The sequence below is a fragment of the Lactuca serriola genome, chromosome 2, assembly GCF_051521515.1.
Source record: "Lactuca serriola cultivar US96UC23 chromosome 2, Lser_US96UC23_V15, whole genome shotgun sequence".
Taxonomy (NCBI): Eukaryota; Viridiplantae; Streptophyta; class Magnoliopsida; order Asterales; family Asteraceae; genus Lactuca; species Lactuca serriola.
This window is the reverse complement of record NC_136409.1, coordinates 232,348,491-232,365,618: the sequence shown is the minus strand read 5'-3', so window position 1 is coordinate 232,365,618 and position 17,128 is coordinate 232,348,491. Positions and strand designations below refer to the sequence as shown.

The 17,128-nt window shown below is 33.7% G+C and overlaps 1 protein-coding gene across 1 annotated transcript; it reads left to right on the top strand.

Annotated features, from left to right (window-relative positions):
* Positions 1 to 14,631: 14,631 nt before the first annotated feature.
* LOC145090873 (uncharacterized) lies at positions 14,632 to 16,097 on the top strand. Its single transcript, XM_079028917.1, has 5 exons — positions 14,632 to 14,950; positions 15,040 to 15,180; positions 15,396 to 15,447; positions 15,594 to 15,655; positions 15,755 to 16,097. The coding sequence occupies exons 2-5, from the start codon at positions 15,064 to 15,066 to the stop codon at positions 15,836 to 15,838; spliced, it is 315 nt and encodes a 104-aa protein (XP_078885043.1). The 5' UTR covers positions 14,632 to 14,950; positions 15,040 to 15,063; the 3' UTR covers positions 15,839 to 16,097.
* Positions 16,098 to 17,128: the final 1,031 nt, after the last annotated feature.

Sequence of the window (17,128 nt, the reverse complement as noted above, 5' to 3'; positions counted from 1 at the left end):
TTTAGCTCCGGTCATCGGCTTGCCATCGCCATTGTCATCATTGTTTCAAGTAAGATTTTTTTTGGTTTAATTCCAATTAGGTTTTCGTTTTGGGTAGACTTTGTTTTGATTTAGGGTGTGTTTTGATTTTGGGTTCAGTTCGATGCCTTCTTCAAACTATTGATGCCTTTTCAAACTCCTCTGTTCCATTTGTTATCAAGGCGACCAAGGTTATTACTCCATGGCTCAATTGCCCTCATCTCTCTCTTTGCACCTTTGCTTGATTTCTTCCCTAAAAAGGTAAAACCCTAGTTTTTTTTTTCTTTTCTGAAATTACTTCATGTATACAATTTAGATGTTTAATTCATTGATAATTCTGGTTTGTTTTGTTGAATGTGAGGTTTTAAATTATATTTTAGGTCAAATTTGAGATTTTAGGTTAAATTTTGGTTGAAAATGTTAGATTTGTGGTAAAGTTCAACAGTAATGTTTGGGATTTCCTAATTCAATAGGTTCGGAAAGCTGGTGATCCAGGTAATCATAGTTTTGCAATCTTCCCTATGGGTAAGGAGGTCAATATGACTTTTGAGTTTATTGAGAATCAAATCAATCAATTTTGAGTAAATATTCAACTTTTTTTTATGAGTTTCAGTGATTATCCTACTGTGGCTTCTACATGAGAATGAATTTTTCGATCTTGTATATGACAGGTCCGTCAACAGTAATTTTTAGAATTAAACTAGGTTTACCAGTTGGAAATCAACTTGGCTTGGTAAGAGATGATTCTATATTATATATTTAATTACTTATCTTTTGTTTTTAATGTATATTTGCTTACTTGACCTAGTTGCATAAATGTTTGAGTTTGTAGATCTGTGTATTTAAATTCCAGTTCAAAAGATACAATCCTACACATTGTCACAACAATAAAACAAGAAAGTACGTTTTGTGTTAGGTATATGTTTCTTTATTTTAGTAATGTTTAAATTGTTTTCGGTTTACAAACAAGCTGAAAATGGTGAGCCCAAGTGTTTTGTGTGTTTCCACTTTCTTGATTCCCCTGTTGAAGCAATTCAATATATGGACCATGGAGCTACTAGCTATTTTGGAACAATTGAATTTGTAAACATGTAGTGTTTGTTTTTTTAATTAATTAATATTTACTTTTGTAAGATATTTTGAACAATGGAATGAAATGTGTCAAAGTTGGTATTAGGACGTTTTTTGGTGTATTTTATATGGTATTTGGAACAAATATGAATTGAATGTGGTATATGACAAAAAACAGAAATTTTTTGATTTTATTTTTTTTAAATAAATCGAAGTTAACTACGGAATAGCTAAGGATTTCCGTAGCTATTAGGATCCGTAGCTATTCCGTAGCTATTTGGATCCGTAGCTATTCACTTCCGTAGCTATTTTGTAGGAAATATGTAGCTATTTATTTCCGTAGCTATAATTTAGCCACGAGCCATTATGCTACAGACATTTTTCCGTAGCAATTCCGTAGCTATCCGGTTATAGCTACGGAATAGCTACTGATTGTGTTGTAGCTATTATATCAATTTTCTAGTAGTTTGATTATCATTTAATTACATGGAACTGCTCTTTTGGCATAAACATCTTAAGAGTTAAAATAGAAATTAATTTTCTTTAAATTGTTTCATACAAAATATTTAACAAACAACAATACACACTTTCAAGTCGTTGACATATCTTAAAATTAAGCAATTTATGATTCAATTTTAGCAAATAAATTTTCAAAACAATATATCATAAATGAGTTTTGTTCACCTGAATGAAAAAATGTCAAATATATTTAATCTTTTTTTTGAACAGCAAGAAGAAAAAATATATTTAATCTGCCAACATGTATTTCATCCCCCGGAGCCATGACATTTATAAATCAATGAATAATAAGTTGTTCATAGATAGTGGAAACATGTGTATAAAATATGAAAACAAATTAAAACGACTTAATAGATCCTATGCTTCACAAAAAATTGCAAGAAACCATGCTCAGTTATGAAGTGGATTTGGTCCACAAGGAACTCGGCGACGTGATACCACATAAGGCAGTTGATTTTCTCCATATGTGAGCTTCGGGTTGACTTTGAAATGACGCTTAAATGTTGAAATAAAGTTCTCTCTTATTCTTTCTTCATCAATCGAGTGATCAACGATATTCCTACAACTTGACTGTTGCACAGATGTTACCAGCAAGATTGTAATCACGAGCAAGACAGCAATTTGAATCTTCATTTTCTGAGGAGAGAAAGAAGAAAGATTGTTAAAGATCTAAAATAAGTGGAATATGGTTTTAGGTAGTTGCAGAGGATTATTAATTTATAGGCAAGTTCTAATTTCACCTATTAATACCGAGTAATTCCAACAAGTATTTTCTTAAACGTTAAAAGAAAATAAAATAAAACAAATTTAGAACAACTGAACGATAAAAAAATTAACCTTAAATTATAAATTAATTCAGTGTAGTAAACAACTAAATGATTGATTTGAAAATTATGGGTGAATCTGCATAAAAGTTATGATACTTATATACATATCTTGAAAAAGTTATATTGTCAGAAGAAGTAAAAGAAATCAGATATATATAGCATTATACTACATGGGTCTGCATCTATACTCAGATAACGAGCAAAATTTGAAACCTAGCTGTGCTATAAAATACATGATGCTTGGAACATACAAATCAGCAGAGAAGAACCCACAAGAAATGGAATGAAAACTCAAAACGGAAAAACTATAAAGCACTAATATTAATTCTTGAAAGTTAGGCAATAAGAAAGCTTACAATGGCTATGAACAAAAACGTCCGAGGAGATCAGGGTCAGAAAAGAATGATGGAACGAATGAAAAAATTAGATAAATAATGGCTTTATATAGAGTCTTACAAGAAGTCCTAATAATACTCTAAAACCTATAATATATAGTTAGGGAACATCCTAATATAAAACTAACTTGAGAGACAAGCAAAAAATCCATAATATATGGGAATTTCGACTCTCGTAAAACTATTTCAAAAAATACAGCAACAGAACTTGCCTTAATTATCTAATTTAATATTTTTGTAAATATCTCCAGATTATGTGGCATTTTTCCTTAATTTTATATGTACGTATGGTTATTTAGTAAAGTTGTTTTATGTATCGGAAATAGTTAATGTAATGTGGAGTAGTAATTATCTTTTTCATGTTTGACTAAAATAAATGATGTTTCTAATTGGTTGCTATTGTTGTCATCTCATGGAGCTCTTGGGTTAATGACATATTTGCCCTTGGGTGCATTTCGTATTCACTGTTGTTGCTGCGCGCTCTGGATACATCAGAAAACTTTGACGCTTAGACACTTTTCCCTTTGCTTTTCATCCGAAAATTAAATGTGTTGTGATAGAAACAACTGAGGATTGGGGCATGGATTTTGGGGTAAATATGGAAATTAAGAAATACATATATATCTTGTTGTTACTACTGGAAAAGTCATCAACAGCACATTGCTATTTGGTGATTCTCTTTCAAAGTTCAGTGCTATTTCTATGCTTTACTTGGATTCTCATATAAACCTTTTTGTACACAACCAATATGTTTCCTGCTGGCCTTTCATTTTTAAATATAATTCTTCACAGTCGTTTAAAAAAAAAAGCTAATCATGTTTTGATATTTTTACCAATCTACAAAAAATATATTTTTGGGTGAATTACAATATGGTCTCTCTATTATATCATAGGTTCTAGTTCAAAGGGAATATATTTGCAGAAAAAACACCCTTATGCATGTTGGGTTTCATTATGTTTTGGTATTGTGCAAAATGAAATAACTAATTTCCTTTTAGATATTCCTTTTTATAAACTTTTTGGTTAATTTAATATTTATATAATTATAAAATAAGAATATGCCCTCCCCCCATCCATACATACATTCACCATGTAGCCCCCTCCCTCCGGCACCTCTTCCAACTACCAACCATCGCCATGACCTTTCTCACGTGATCTTAGACTGAAACCCAATCTCGCGCGATCACTTAAAGCACTCACAACCCCGACCTTCTATCTTCTCCATGTTCTTGTTTTCATATTAACATTAATATATGGTTCGCCTTCCCATGGATAAACAACCACAAAATTCATACAAAGGTAACCCAATTTTTAAAGCACGTCTGTCTCCATCAACAAGAAGTTCTACAAGTTCAATTAGTTATTTATTTTGGGGAAAATATTAGTTGTTAAAGGCATCCACAATGTAATGAACTTCATCAAGTTCAATGGATTGCCACGTCATCTTTCAACAATTTATACAATTCTATCTTTTTTTCCTACAATACATTGAACTTAATAGAATGTTACAAAATCTAATTTATAGTAAATATTTAAGAATTAAAATTTTTCTTTTTTCTCATTGAAAAGTTCAATGGTCATTGAACTTCAAATTCATTGAATGTCAATGTGACATCTTATAATTGTAGAATTTGATCCATTGAATGAAACAAAGACTTACCATCTCATTTAACTCTCCTATTGAACTCATCATTATGGATGTGCTAAGTTTTAACGAAAACATCCTAGCAAATTTATACCCTAAAATGTTTCACAATGTTTGGTTAATTAAGTTCCCCGCATCTCCACTAAACAACTAGGATTTATACTTACCTCCTAATATCATTTTGTATTTATTTATCCGACTGTGTCTTAATTTGTATATCCTTTAAATTCTAGAAATTTAATAACAAATTGTAAAGAGTAAAAAAAAACATCATCAAAACAAGTGATAAAATACACCCTGATTTGATCATACTAAAATAAGATTAGAAAAACTCGTATTTTTATATATTTAGCTAGGCCAGTATAACTAACCTATCAACTAAAAGGTCTTTGGTCTATCGGTATGAAAAATTAATGGATATATATCAAATGTTGAAGGTTCAGGTCTTGTTGAAAATTGAAATAATTATAATATGTATTAAAAAACACGAGGAACAAAAAAACTCATGCCCATGGATTGAAAAATAAAAGTTTTGATTCTCATTGTTATAAGCTAATAATTAGCCTCCCTTATAGAAAATAATCACAGCTCAAGTTCCATCATTTTGATCACGATTTGAACTAACAAGTTTCTGTGGTATCTACACCCCTTCCAAATAATCGTTTGTAAAGAAAAATGTCTAACGAATCATGCAAATTAGTTTTCTGGGTACGTGGGCTCAACCAAACTACAAAACACATGCATGCCTACAGGGTTTAATGATAAAACATGAGATGGCTGCATAAATTGTACCTCAAATCGTTGTTGAGTGTGAGCCCAACTTGTGTATATATACTTATATAGCCTACCTTCTTTATGTCTCGACCCAAAGCCGATTCTCCTAATTGCTATGTTGTTTTTTATTTGTAATTCGATGGGACTCCAATGGTATGTATATATATCCCACATAAGGTATACTGCAGAAGAGACTAAACGTATTTTCATTTTTAATAGCAACGGTTACCCCCATGTAATTTGTTTGGTCATAGTTATTAATTTACACACATGTTGATTCAAATTTTTCATTACTCAAATAAAAAAGTAACGACTTTTATAAGATATGATACATTTAAAACTCATTAAATAATATTGACTGTCATCTAATTCCATAAAATTACGCTGTTGGTATAAAGATCTAAACGGTTAAAAATAGTAACTAAATTTCATTAAACTGTTCGATACAAATTATTTAATAAACAAAAGACAATTGCAAAAATGGTACATGTGGTATGTATTTTTTCCAAGGTTGTAAACAACGTTCGACGTTAGTTGGTCGATGGACTGGGGTCGAGGATTAATCGGCTAGGCGGAGATTAATCGAGGACCATTAATTGCTAATTTGTTGAATTTTAAAAAAATAAATATGATTAATATCATATCAAAGTTTGTAAATACCACTAATATGATAACAAAATAGATTAATATGATTAATACCACTACAAGAAATTAGAGTATTACCAGCGACAGGCGTCGTCGCCAAAAGTGGGGTTTTTCGCCGCTAAAACGTCGACGTTGATGCGTTGTCGCTATTAATCAATAATTTGCCATTAATGCGTGTTGTCTTCGCAAAAGACTTGTCGCCGCTATTGCTAGGCGTCGCCGGTAAAAACCTATCGTCGCCACTAAAGGCATCGCCGGTATTGGTGTTTTTCTTTTATATATATATATATATATATATATATATATATATATATATATATATATATATATATATATATATATATATATATATATATATATATCACATTAAAATTGAAAAAAAAAACCGGTATTATATTAATTAGTCTAATCCTACATCATTCTATTCCAAAATATTAATACAACATCCGTTTAAAATACTCGTTCGATTTAACATATAACAAAATAACGAAAATACTATTCTAAAATATTTACACAAACAAAACATAAAAAAAATCCTACAACTATCTACTCGTCATCATCGCTCTCCTTGTTTCCTTCGGTTTCATTTTGTTGTGGTAACGAACGAAACCAATCTTCAAGTGCAGCACTGCATGCCAGATCTTTTAATATTGTTTGAAGCATTTCCAACTACAATTAAAACTATAAGTTGAACTAGCATTACAATATTCTATATACAAAATATACATTCCACATATTGCATATAAAACATTATAGCATTATACTATAACTAACAATTACCAAGTTGTAAAATACCAATATATCAAACTATAACCAAACTAACAATTACCAATATATAATTATCAAACTAACAATTACCAATATTTTAAACAATTACCAAAATTAAATAGTCTTGTCACCTGTGATTGTGGCGATGGTTGTGTCAGTGATTGTTCCTGATCATACATCGACATAACCGTAGAAGGTTTACGCCCGATGCCTCTGATATGGCCTCGTCGAACACCCAATATTCTTTCAAAACAATTTTGTGTCTCCTTTGGTGTTAGACCGCTGACTTCAGAAGAAGCTTGAGTTTGTTGATTGATCTCAAGGAGTAAAGCATTCTGTATTTACAAAAAATGATAACACATATTAAAAATTAGATTACTAAATATCTATTGACGATATAAACACTTATATGAAAATTCGAATGAACCACTTACGTATTGTTGCTCGACTGCAGGACTACTAAATACCCCTTGCCGATCAGTATTGGCCTTACGAAATGCTTCGATTCGAGCGATGTCCTATTTAACATTAAAAATTAGATTAATTATAATTTAAATAAATAGTTATATATATCATAACATACTTCTTTGAAACATGCATTGCTATACGAGCACGATCCCCCTCTGTTTACAACTTGTTGTTCTGCACGGACTCCTTTGTTTGACGCCGAATGCTTTAGAAATTCAGGAGTTTGAAAATGTTCGACTGCGTGCGCCCAATTTTCACGTGACATACCATCGGGGGGATTGGCTAATGCCTTTGGGATATCTGTAAGCCCCCCGGCTTTCTCAAAATAAATATGCGCTTTATTTTTTCGGCATCTATAAATTCTTTGCAAAGTCGCATCAATGCTCTGCAACAACTGAGCACGCTCGGGGTCCAAGTTAAACTTATCTAAATCAAACTTATTCTACAAATACAAAAAAACTTAGTTAGTTAAATACCAATCAGAACTAAACTTAAAATATTGTCCATGTTACCTTTAGATGAACCACTGTGGCATTCCTTAAAGCGGGGGAAACATTGTCCCAACCAGATACGTTCAAAGGGATGTTATCCATATATACCTCTCAGTCTCACGGGTAAACCAATTACCATTGTTCCCGACAGGGGTATATGTCAGCTCCTTATCGAAATCCAATTCTACAGGCTTTCCCAATTTGCCCGTATCAGCTTTGATAGTTGGATGTTTTTTGCTAGACCTCTTCTTTTTTTAGGGAGCTCAGCTGAAAAATATAATTAAAAATATTAGTCACGATAGCTTATAATAAATGGATAAAAATAGCTAATAAATATATCATAATAAGACTTACCATCCTGTTCGTGTTGTCCACGACCAAAGCCTACTGGAGGTGGTGGATCCCCGACTCCATCACCTCCATGTCCTAAGCCCATAACTTCTGCCATCACATAGAAGAGTATCGCCTAACTAAACCCCATATACAACCTGCAAAATTACAATATGAATAGAATTATAGCAACATATTTTTTCATTTTCTTCAACACATCACATACATAAATACATTTTTTTTCATTTACTCCACATATTACATACATAAATACACATGTTATATAGATACAAATACACATAAACATGTTTTCTACACATACTCATTATAACATCATACTTTTTTTCTATTATAGCAACCTAACTTTTTTTGAGTTTTTTCATACATACAAATTACATATATAATTTCAAAAGTCATACATTACATATATAAATACATTTTATTTTCAATTTTTTCCACATATTACATACATAAATACATACATTATATATACAAATACACATAAACATGTTTTCTACACATACTCATTATAACATCATACTTTTTTCTATTATAGCAACCTAATTTCTTTCATTTTTTCATACATACAAATTACACATTCACATTCACAAATAAAAAACATACAAATAACACACATACAAAAAAAATACTAATGTAAAAACACATAAATGCATCATACACATAAATACATTCTTTTTATAAAATGAAAGATGAAAATGAACCTGTGGTAGTCTAATTTCAAAATTTTCCGGCAAAAATTCCACAACTCCGACAACAACACAACCTTAAATTAAAAGCTTAAACTAAGTAAATAAACATCAAAACATAAGAAGAATCAAAAATAGGGAAAAATTTCGACCTTAAATGAGTAAAAATTCCGGAATTGAAGTATGATCGTCTCCTCTTGGTCGTCGGTAATGGAAGTCTAGGTCGCCGGTATTGGTGGCAATGAAGGTTTGGACGGCGGTGGTTTGTGCAATGGAGGTTTGGACGGTGGCGGCGGTGGTGTAAGAAAGACCGGCGATAGAGAGAATGAGAGAAAACGGCAGACAGAATACGCAGGAAAGAGCGAACTGGAGGGGTTATCTTCGCGGACCTTTAGCGGCGACAAATATTAGAGGCGACGAATGGGTATCAGCGGCGACTAGCCTGGAGGGAAAAGTCGGCGCCTTTTTTCACGCCGTTACAACCGTTCAATTGAATACAGATCGAACGGATAAGTTTCATTTGACGCGGATCGCAACTGTTGAGTATTAGCGGTGACAGTTGGCATTAGCGGCGACATGTAACGCGTCATTTCCATGTCGCCGCTAATGCCTGGTGTCGCTGCTAAATCCGTCGCCGCTAATACCCTTATTTCTTGTATTGTACAACACTAATAATGCCTCAAATAGTTTCCATTGATATAAAACTTCTTCAAAATGTTAAAATTTCATCGTTTTATAATGCTTCACTCATTATATATGCAGGGATTAATCTCTAGGCGCCCTCTAATCGGTCGAGTAGCGCCTAAGGATTAATCAGAGATTAATTGGGACCTAATCGGGATTTTTACAATAGTGATTGTTTCCGAGGTTTAGTCCAAACATCGACTTTTTTGGTTTCATGGTTCTTTTGAGCTAGTTTCGTTGCGTTTTGGTCCTTCAGAAAACTGAAAAGACTAAAATACCCTTCTAATATATTTTTATGGTTTTTTCTATTTAATTTAAACTTGTATTAATAAAAATTATGGGGTCACCTCTCTCTCTCTCTCACTCTCTCTCTCTCCAAAACACACACTTAACACTATCAAGAACACATACACACAATCTCAAGAACACCTCCACCTCCATCTCCACAGCCCATCAGCATACACCACCACCACCATCCGCTGCCAACCACCTCCATCTCCTCCACCCTAATCCTACATATCCCTTTGCTTAACCTGGTGAACAATCGATTTTCTGAGTTTGTTTCTAGAACTGAAATCGATTTCTGAATCTAAACAAAGCTTGTGGTAATGGATTTTCAAGCGCTCATTTGATTGTTGTTTTTCAAGGAAGGGGTATTAGGCACGATTCTCATTCAAAATTTCTACATATCATTCGAGTCCTAGATACACACTTGTTTCCACGGGCAGAACTATATGGTTGGTAGGGGTAGCATTTGCTACCCCTCAAAAAATCATGGATAATGTTCAATTTTTTTTAATAAAAAAGGTTTAGTTTAAGTTTTTACTACCTACATAACTTGTGGTGCTTCTATTTAGCTTAATTTTGAAGTCCAAAGAGGCTAAAAGCCAAATTATGTTCATCAAATGTCATTATGAAATATGTGAGTCCATTAACTCCATTCAAATTCAACGGTGGAGTGAGCATATCCTTATTTATTTCCGTAGCTAATTAGCTACGGAATTGCTACGGATCAGCTACAAAATGGGATACCCTAGTTTAGTAACGAAATAGCTACGAAATAGCTTCAGAATAGCTACGGAAGCGGGTCCGTAGCTAGTCTGTAGCTAATTAGCTACGGAATACCTACGGATACTAATTACCTACAGATTAGCTACGGAGTATGCTTTACGTTAAAATTCTGTAGCTATACGAATTTTTGTTATTTTTAGTTTTTCGGGCACCAAACGTCGTTTTTTTCGCTTCATTTTTTTCACAACTCTACTATACATGATTATCTTTATTTTCTCCAACATGTAGCTATTAGTATCGTTCATAAAGTTGTGTGCCCCTTCGGGATCAATTACTCGTTTCACAGTTTAACATTGTAATGCATATACTTTTCATCAACTTGTGATGGATCATGTTTTTATATGTATATTTATACACATGAATGAGTTATGGTATATGCGTACGTGTATATGTGTATGTATACGTGTTTGTGAGATGTATGTGAACGTATTCATAAGCATTATAGTGTTAAACCACTAAACGAGTAATGGATCCCGTATGTGCACACAACTTTATGAATGATACTAGTAGTTATAAGTTGGTGAAAATATAGATAATCATGTATAATAGATGTGTGAAAAAATGGAGCGAAAAAAACGAAGTTTGTTGCCCGAAAAATGAAAAATAAGACAAATTCGTAGCTAATCCGTAGCTGATTAGCTACGGATACTTCTTATTTTCGATTTTTTGGGAACCAAACGTCGTTCTTTTCGCTTCGTTTTTTTCACACCTCTACTATACATGATTATCTTTATTTTCACCAACACATAGCTATTAATATCGTTCATAAACTTGTGTGCCGCTTCGGGATCAAGCACTTGTTTCACAGTTTAACATTGTAATGCATATACTTTTCACCAACTTGTGATGGATTATGTTTTTATATGTATATTTATACACATTAATGAGTTATGGTATATGTGTCCGTACGTGTATATGTGTATGTATACGTGTTTGTGAGATGTATGTGAACGTATTCATAAGCATTATAGTGTTAAACCACTAAACGAGCAATGAATCATGTATGTGCACACGACTTTATAAATGATATTAAAGCTATAAATTGGTGAAATTATAGATAATCATTTATAATAGAGATGTGAAAAAAAACGGATCGAAAAAAACGACGTTGGGTGCCCAGAAAATCGAAAATAAGAAAAATTCGTAGCTAATTAGCTACGGATTTTTCTTATTTTCGATTTCTCGGGCACCAAATGTCATTTTTTTCGCTCCGTTTTTTTCACACCTCTATTATACATGATTATCTATATTTTCACCAACTTATAACTATTAATATCATTCATAAAGCCATGTGCACATACGGGATCCATTATTCGTTTACTGGTTTAACACTATAATGCTTATGAATACGTTCACATACATCTCACAAACACGTATACCTACATCATCATCATCATCATCACCATCATCACCATCATCAACAACATAATCATCATCACCATCATCACCATCACCATCATTATCACCATCACTATCACCATCATCATCATCATCATCACCATCATCATCACCATCATCATCATCACCACCACCACCATCATCATCACCACCATCACACCATCATCATCATCACCACCATCACCATCACCATCAACATCACCACCACCACCACCATCACCACCATCACCATCACTATCACCATCATCATCACCACCATCACAGCCATCACCATCACACCATCATCATCATCACCACCATCACCAACATCATTACCACCACCACCATCACCAACCCCACCACCACCTTCACCACCATCACCACCACCATCACCATCGCCATCGCCATCACCACCACCACCACTACCATCACCATCATTATCACCATCACCATCACAATCATCATCACCACCATCACCATCACCATCACCATCACCACCACCACCACCATCACCATCACCATCACCACCATCACAATCACCATCACCATCACCATCACCATCACCATCACCACCACCACCACCACTATCACCACCACCATCAAACCACCACCATCACCACCACCACCACCATCACCATCACCATCACCATCACCATCACCATCACACATCACCATCACCATCACCACCTTCATCATCACCATCACCAGCATCACCATCACTATCATCATCATCATCACTACCATCACAACCATCACCGTCACACCATCATCTTCATCACCATAACCATCACCATCACCATCAACATCACCAACAGCACCATCACCATCACCACCATGACTATCACCATCACCATCTGATGGTTTTTGGTCCTAAGAACATCCTATGTGCTCATATAAACCCTAATGCTTGGATCTAGGTTTCTCTATTGTACATGCAAGTTATCCAAGACTATAAACCCTAGATCTAGCATATGATAATCTATATAACCTATAATTAGGGTTTAGATCATACCTTGATTGTTATATAGCAATAACAATCCCAATTCCTCCTTGTATTGACTTTAGAAAGCTTAGAGTCACAAATGTCACTCCTCTGATGGTTCACAAACACCAAGAGCAAGAGGATGAAGAGGAGAGAGGATGGAGGCTGCCCTAAAACATGTGAAACCCTAGAAGAAGTCTTAGCCACGTTTCATCGTTTTATAATGTTTCACTCATTATGTATGCAGGGATTAATCGCTAGGCGCCCTCTAATCGGTCGAGTAGCGCCTAAGGATTAATCGGAGATTAATCGGGACTTAATCGGGATTTTTACAATAGTGGTTTTTTTCGAGGTTTAGTCCAAACATCGACTTTTTTGGCTTCATGGTTCTTTTGAGCTAATTTCGTTGCGTTTTGGTCCTTCAGAAAACTGAAAAGACTAAAATACCCTTCTGATATATTTTTATGGTTTTTTTATTTAATTTAAACTTGTATTAATAAAAATTATGGGGTTACCTCTCTCTCTCTCTCTCTCTCTCTCTCTCCAAAACACACACTTAACACTATCAAAAACACATACACAGAATCTCAAGAACACCTCCACCTCCATCTCCACAACCCATCAGCATACACCACCACCACCATCTGCTGCCAACCACCTCCATCTCATCCACCCTAATCCTACATATCCCTTTGCTTAACCTGGTGAACAATCGATTTTCTGAGTTTGTTTCTAGAAATGGAATCGATTTCTGAATCTAAAAAAAAAGCTTGTGGTAATGGATTTTCAAGCGCTCATTTGATTGTTGTTCTTCAAGGAAGGGGTATTAGGCACGATTCTCATTCAAAATGTCTAAATATCATTCGAGTCCTAGATACACACTTGTTTCCAGGGGCCGAACTATATGGTTGGTAGGGGTAGCATGTGCTACCCCTCAAAAAATTATGGATAATGTTCAATTTTTTTAATAAAAAAGGTTTAGTTTAAGTTTTTACTACCTACAGAACTTGTGGTGCTTCTATTTAGCTTAATTTTGAAGTCCAAAGAGGCTAAAAGCCAAATTATGTTCATCAAATGTCATTATGAAATATGTGAGTCCATTAACTCCATTCAAATGCAACGGTGGAGTGAGCATATCCTTATTTATTTCTTTAGCTAATTAGCTACGGGATTGCTACGGATCAACTACAGAATGGGATGCCCTAGTTTAGTAACGGAATAGCTACGAAATAGCTTCAGAATAGAGGAGAAGCCCCTAAACGAATGGGGGTTCAGGGGCAGCGCCCATGGGAGCAGGGTCCCAGTGTGAATAAAACGATGTTTGCTGCCCAAAAAATCGAAAATAAAAATAATTTGTACCTAATCCGTAGTTAATTAGCTACAAAGTTTTTTAATTTCGATTTTTCGGCGACCAAAGGTCGTTTTTCTTCGTTTTTTTCACACTTCTATTAACCGGTCGTATCTTAAATATGTACGAAAATTTATACAAAAAAAAAAATTAAGACTCGAATAATGAATAATAATAATAATAATAATAATAATAATAATAATAATAATAATTATAATTATAGAAATAATTATAGAAATAATAATAATAATAATAGAAATAATAATAATAATAATAATAATAATAATAATAATAATAATAATAATAATAATAATAATAAAAACAGAATTGTAAGTGGTCAAAAACTATTGTAGACAAAGAAGGTATGGATGTGACATTCCCGGCCGGTTGGTAGTCCCCTTGGTTCTATCTATGATAGACGCGAGTTCGAGTCCCACCACCCCCTTTTTTGGCAGTTTCGATTTTAGGGTTTCACAAAATCAAAACTTTTGTCCGCTTCCATTTAGCAGGATCCATCGACGAAATTTTTTATTCTCCCGCTTCTCTCTATCTCCCTCCTTGATTCGTTTTCCCTCTTCTCTCTCATTGTTTCCTACTCGCACCTCTCCCTTACACCCCCTCTCGTCTTCGTTTTCATTGTCGGAGTTCCATCTTACCGCCGATGCGGTCAATGTTGTACATAGAGACTCTTTTAGCCCCGGTCATCTCTCTTCGCCATCACCAAATCCGTATATCTTCATCACCGATTCATCGTCTCCCTTTTTAGCTCCGGTCGTTTGCGTTTCGTCGCCATCATCGGCTTGCCATCGCCATTGTCATCATTGTTTCAAGTAAGATTTTTTTTGGTTTAATTCCAATTAGGTTTTCGTTTTGGGTAGACGTTGTTTTGATTTAGGGTGTGTTTTGATTTTGGGTTCAGTTCGATGCCTTCTTCAAACTATTGATGCCTTTTCAAACTCCTCTGTTCCATTTGTTATCAAGGCGACCAAGGTTATTACTCCATGGCTCAATTGCCCTCATCTCTCTCTTTGCACCTTTGCTCGATTTCTTCCCTAAAAAGGTAAAACCCTAGTTTTTTTTCTTTTCTTTTCTGAAGTTACTTCATGTATACAATTTAGATGTTTAATTCATTGATAATTCTGGTTTGTTTTGTTGAATGTGAGGTTTTAAATTATATTTTAGGTCGAATTTGAGATTTTAGGTTAAATTTTGGTTGAAAATGTTAGATTTGTGGTAAAGTTCAACAGTAATGTTTGGGATTTCCTAATTCAATAGGTTCGGAAAGCTGGTGATCCAGGTAATCACAGTTTTGCAATCTTCCCTACGGGTAAGGAGGTCAATATGACTTTTGAGTTTATTGAGAATCAAATCAATCAATTTTGAGTAAATATTCAACTTTTTTTTATGAGTTTCAGTGATTATCCTACTGTGGCTTCTACATGAGAATGAAGTTTTTGATCTTGTGTATGACAGGTCCGTCAACAGTAATTTTTAGAATTAAACTAGGTTTAGCAGTTGGAAATCAACTTGGTTTGGTAAGAGATGATTCTATATTATATATTTAATTACTTATCTTTTGTTTTTAATGTATATTTGCTTACTTGACCTAGTTGCATAAATGTTTGAGTTTGTAGATCTGTGTATTTAAATTTCAGTTCAAAAGATACAATCCTACACATTGTCACAACAATAAAACAAGAAAGTACGTTTTGTGTTAGGTATATGTTTCTTTATTTTAGTAATGTTTAAATTGTTTTCAGTTTACAAACAAGCTGAAAATGGTGAGCCCAAGTGTTGTGTGTGTTTCCACTTTCTTGATTCCCCTGTTGAAGCAATTCAATATATGGACCATGGAGCTACTAGCTATTTTGGAACAATTGAATTTGTAAACATGTAGTGTTTGTTTTTTTAATTAATTAATATTTACTTTTGTAAGATATTTTGAACAATGGAATGAAATGTGTCAAAGTTGGTATTAGGACGTTTTTTGGTGTATTTTATATGGTATTTGGAACAAATATGAATTGAATGTGGTATATGACAAAAAACAGAAATTTTTTGATTTTATTTTTTTTAAATAAATCGAAGTTAACTACGGAATAGCTAAGGATTTCCGTAGCTATTAGGATCCGTAGCTATTCCGTAGCTATTTGGATCCGTAGCTATTCCGTAGCTATTTTGTAGGAAATATGTACCTATTTATTTCCGTAGCTTTTCCGTAGCTATTCCGTAGCTATAATTTAGCCACGATCCATTATGCTACAGACATTTTTCCGTAGCAATTCCGTAGCTATCCGGTTATAGCTACGGAATAGCTACTGATTGTGTTGTAGCTATTATATCAATTTTCTAGTAGTTTGATTATCATTTAATTACATGGAACTGCTCTTTTAGCATATACATCTTAAGAGTTAAAATAGAAATTAATTTTCTTTAAATTGTTTCATACAAAATATTTAACAAACAACAATACACGCTTTCAAGTCGTTGACATATCTTAAAATTAAGCAATTTATGATTCAATTTTAGCAAATAAATTTTCAAAACAATATATCATAAATGAGTTTTGTTCACCTGAATGAAAAAATGTCAAATATATTTAATCTTTTTTTTGAACAGCAAGAAGAAAAAATATATTTAATCTGCCAACATGTATTTCATCCCCCGGAGCCATGACATTTATAAATCAATGAATAATAAGTTGTTCATAGATAGTGGAAACATGTGTATAAAATATGAAAACAAATTAAAACGACTTAATAGATCCTATGCTTCACAAAAAATTGCAAGAAACCATGCTCAGTTATGAAGTGGATTTGGTCCACAAGGAACTCGGCGACGTGATACCACATAAGGCAGTTGATTTTCTCCATATGTGAGCTTCGGGTTGACTTTGAAATGACGCTTAAATGTTGAAATAAAGTTCTCTCTTATTCTTTCTTCATCAATCGAGTGATCAACGATATTCCTACAACTTGACCGTTGCACAGATGTTACGAGCAAGATTG

Excerpts from the sequence above, each read along its gene's own strand:
- LOC145090873 (XM_079028917.1), top strand. The coding sequence starts at position 15,064 with ATGCCTTTTCAAACTCCTCTGTTCCATTTGTTATCAAGGCGACCAAGG. Across the intron at positions 15,448-15,593 it reads TTTTGCAATCTTCCCTACGG|GTCCGTCAACAGTAATTTTT; the intron begins GTAAGGAGGTCA and ends TGTGTATGACAG. Across the intron at positions 15,656-15,754 it reads TTGGAAATCAACTTGGTTTG|ATCTGTGTATTTAAATTTCA; the intron begins GTAAGAGATGAT and ends TTGAGTTTGTAG.